This window comes from Calidris pugnax, unplaced genomic scaffold, assembly GCF_001431845.1.
Source record: "Calidris pugnax isolate Ruff unplaced genomic scaffold, ASM143184v1 scaffold273, whole genome shotgun sequence".
NCBI classification, from domain to species: domain Eukaryota; kingdom Metazoa; phylum Chordata; class Aves; order Charadriiformes; family Scolopacidae; genus Calidris; species Calidris pugnax.
The window spans coordinates 1,081,662-1,084,740 of record NW_015094508.1 but is presented as its reverse complement, the minus strand read 5'-3'; the positions used below and the strand labels follow the sequence as shown (position 1 = coordinate 1,084,740).

At 43.4% G+C, this 3,079-nt stretch overlaps 1 protein-coding gene across 1 annotated transcript; it reads left to right on the top strand.

The window, feature by feature from the left end:
• Positions 1-275: 275 nt before the first annotated feature.
• Positions 276-2,141, top strand: TMEM174 (transmembrane protein 174). Its single transcript, XM_014964884.1, has 2 exons — positions 276-910; positions 1,881-2,141. The coding sequence occupies exons 1-2, from the start codon at positions 279-281 to the stop codon at positions 1,981-1,983; spliced, it is 735 nt and encodes a 244-aa protein (XP_014820370.1). The 5' UTR covers positions 276-278; the 3' UTR covers positions 1,984-2,141.
• Positions 2,142-3,079: the final 938 nt, after the last annotated feature.

The following is a 3,079-nucleotide window of genomic DNA, read 5'->3' as shown; positions in this document are numbered from 1 at the left end:
AAGAGGGGGATAAACAAAGAGATAAGCAGGCATGCGAGGGTGAAGCCATTTCGGAAGTGATGGTGGTAATCCAAGAAGTCTTTAGTGATCGCTTCAGGCTTCGCTTCCCAGACCTTTATTCTTCTAAGCAAAGTTTATTCTTTCACATGATGCACTCTGTTAACCATACACGCACAAAGTTCTTGTATAACTAACCTGAACCTTCGACTTTAAATGCTCTGCCGAGTCCCCGACAAGCCCCCTTCCTCTTGAGGCAGAGGGTACGTTAATACACAGTAATGGAGCAGAACAACAACAGTGTAGAAGATTTCTCCTTGAACGTCTTTTCTGTCACTCCTTGTCAGCCAAACAGATCCGATGTCCTGGTGTCAGATGGGGATAAAGCCGGCGCCACTTTGCTCTTTTCAGGTGTGTTTTTGGGGCTGGTGGGGATCACTTTCACCGTGATGGGGTGGATAAAATACGACGGCATTACTCACCTGGAATGGACTCAGCTACTAGGGCCTATTCTGCTGTCTGTGGGGGTGACGTTTATTCTGATCGCTGTCTGTAAATTTCACATGCTGGCATGCAAGTCCTGCAAAGAGAGAGAGGAAAGTACCTCAGACCTCGACCAGACTGCGAGTGGACAGTCCTTTGTCTTCACCGGCATTAACCAGCCGATAACTTTTCACGGCGCCACAGTGGTGCAGTACATCCCTCCGCGCTACCCGGCCCAGGAGGGCATGGCTGTGGGTCCTGGCTACCTTCACCCCGTCCTCAGCTGCTGCGGGACCGTCTCCTCCAGCGCCTCGCCGATGCCCACCCCGGCCTCTGCTCACTTCTGCCCTGCCTACACCCTGGATAACCCGGCTTTTAGCGGAGACGAGAGCTACTCTACTTATCCTGCAGAGCATGCCAGGAATCAGAGGTACCTCTTCTGAAATGCCTTAGTGTGTTCGGACACAGGCTTCTGAGTGTTTTAGGTGCTGTATGTGGTTTCAAAGGAAACAAAAGCTAGTCCAGGGTGTTATCCTTCTTCAGACTTCTTTTCTTTTTCTTTGTTAGGGCTATTTCTTGAGTAAAGACTATGGAGATATACTTTCTCTGGAAAACATTTTTATCCAAATTAAATTCACTTAGGAATCCCTTTCAATTTTCAGTCTATTAAATCTCTTGTTATTTTTGAAGACATTAGTATATATGCTCCTGCCCGTTTTTTTTTCTTTATGCTTATCTTACTAACTTTAGACTGTCAGCCAGAACGTTATTGTATGTAAAGCCAGAGGCTTCCACTCAAACACAATCATAACACACTAGTCAGCGCACAAACAGCATTTTTACAACAATGCAGGAATTAGTTTGGTACCAGATGCTCTCTCTCCTGATTACGCCTGGTCACAACACGCTCCTCTCCCACTGAGGCAACCTTACAGCCCTTACTCTTTTCCTAGTCTGGGGGCATAAACAAAATTAGTGATGTAACAGAGCAGTACAAAACTGCTTTAATCAGACACGGAATAATTTTATGTAGTTCTTTCCTCTAAGGAAAAAAATTCTAAGTATAGGAATTACACAGAATTATATCCTTCCTAGAACAGAAGTCACTTTTAGTTCATTTATCAAAAGTGTCTGAAAAACTGCTGTCTGATATTCTCAGCAACGTGTGACAGGCATAGGCAGTGTGAAAACAAATGTCACCTCCTGACATTTTTATACTTCGCAAAAGGAACACAGCAGACAGTCAGTTGATTCGCAGTAAAGCTTCATCTTGTAGCATTTTCTCAAGGAGTCAGGCAGTGCTTTGCCCAGGTAAGGCTGACAGGATGCAGCATGCAGGTTACTTGCGTGATTTGTGTTTGCTAAATTCTTTTTGCACCTGCTCCTCTTCCTGTTTTCAGGTCAGAGGATAGTTCTGATGAGCCAGAAGAACTCCTGGAAGACTACGCCAGTGGTAATTTGTCACCTCCACGTTATGAGGAAATATATCCAATGTCTTCATAAAATAACCATGGATGACAGACAACAACTCTAAAAGATGCCAGCTTTTTAATCCTCAAGAATCTTTGCTTTAAACACCTGCATGACAAGCAAGTGTGAACAAGATCTTGGTACTGATACACAGTTCAGTATCACTGAAGATATGTAGCCAATCCCTTCTTTTTCTCCCTCAAAATTCATTAGCCTTTTGCTATGCAGTTTAATAGCAGAGCTATTAATTATTTAATAGCAAAACTATTACTAGCAAAGCTATTAAACTAAAGTGTCTAAATCCATATTAGGGTGAAGAAGAAGAAGCCTGATTTTCAGACTTGCTGAAACCAGTGAGAACTGTGAATGCACAATACGTTTGTGGAAGGTCATGATTACTCCTGGACATTCAGCATCATTAGAAAACACCTGATTTATTCTTGATATTTTTCCCTCTTGATTGCTTGGGGAACTTCAAAAGTGATCAAATGTCTGATCCATGAAAGTGCCTAAAATGTCTTAATTCTGTCTGATTCCTTAGACTATCTTACTCATTAATAAGTCCAGTCTACAGATTAGACTTCCTCTGCTTGGTTCACCCATACAACCCATTCCTGTAGACATTTTTGGAGCACTCTGCTTGAACCAAAGCATCCCAGAACAGAGGAAATATGAATAGTGGCCTCTGCCCATTTTCACACTAAGAAATCCTACGTGCATCAAATACAGTTCCCCTCCCAACCTGATGGGATGCAAGGCACTGTCTCTCACCAGGAGACCTAACAACTGCTAGGTTAATGTCCTAGGTTAAAGAAAATGGCACCTTTCTGAAGCCTTGACAGAGGTGAGTGGTCCTACCAGTTTTAAAGGCTTTAACCATCACAACTCTCCCTGCTGCACCCTCACTCTATGGGAAACCTGTGGTGGATCTCCTCCTGAGGTTCCCATCTTGTCTGAATGTGGGTCTAAGAGCCACAATTCAAGCTGTAGGTTCCCCCAGAGCATCTCAGCAACTATGGACTGCAGCAATGTTTCTTGTCCAAGTTTGACTTTCAAGATCAACATCATTCCAAGAATTGTATCCACAAATGGATTTGCAGCTGTACCTAAAAAAGGATGAGGTGAATAA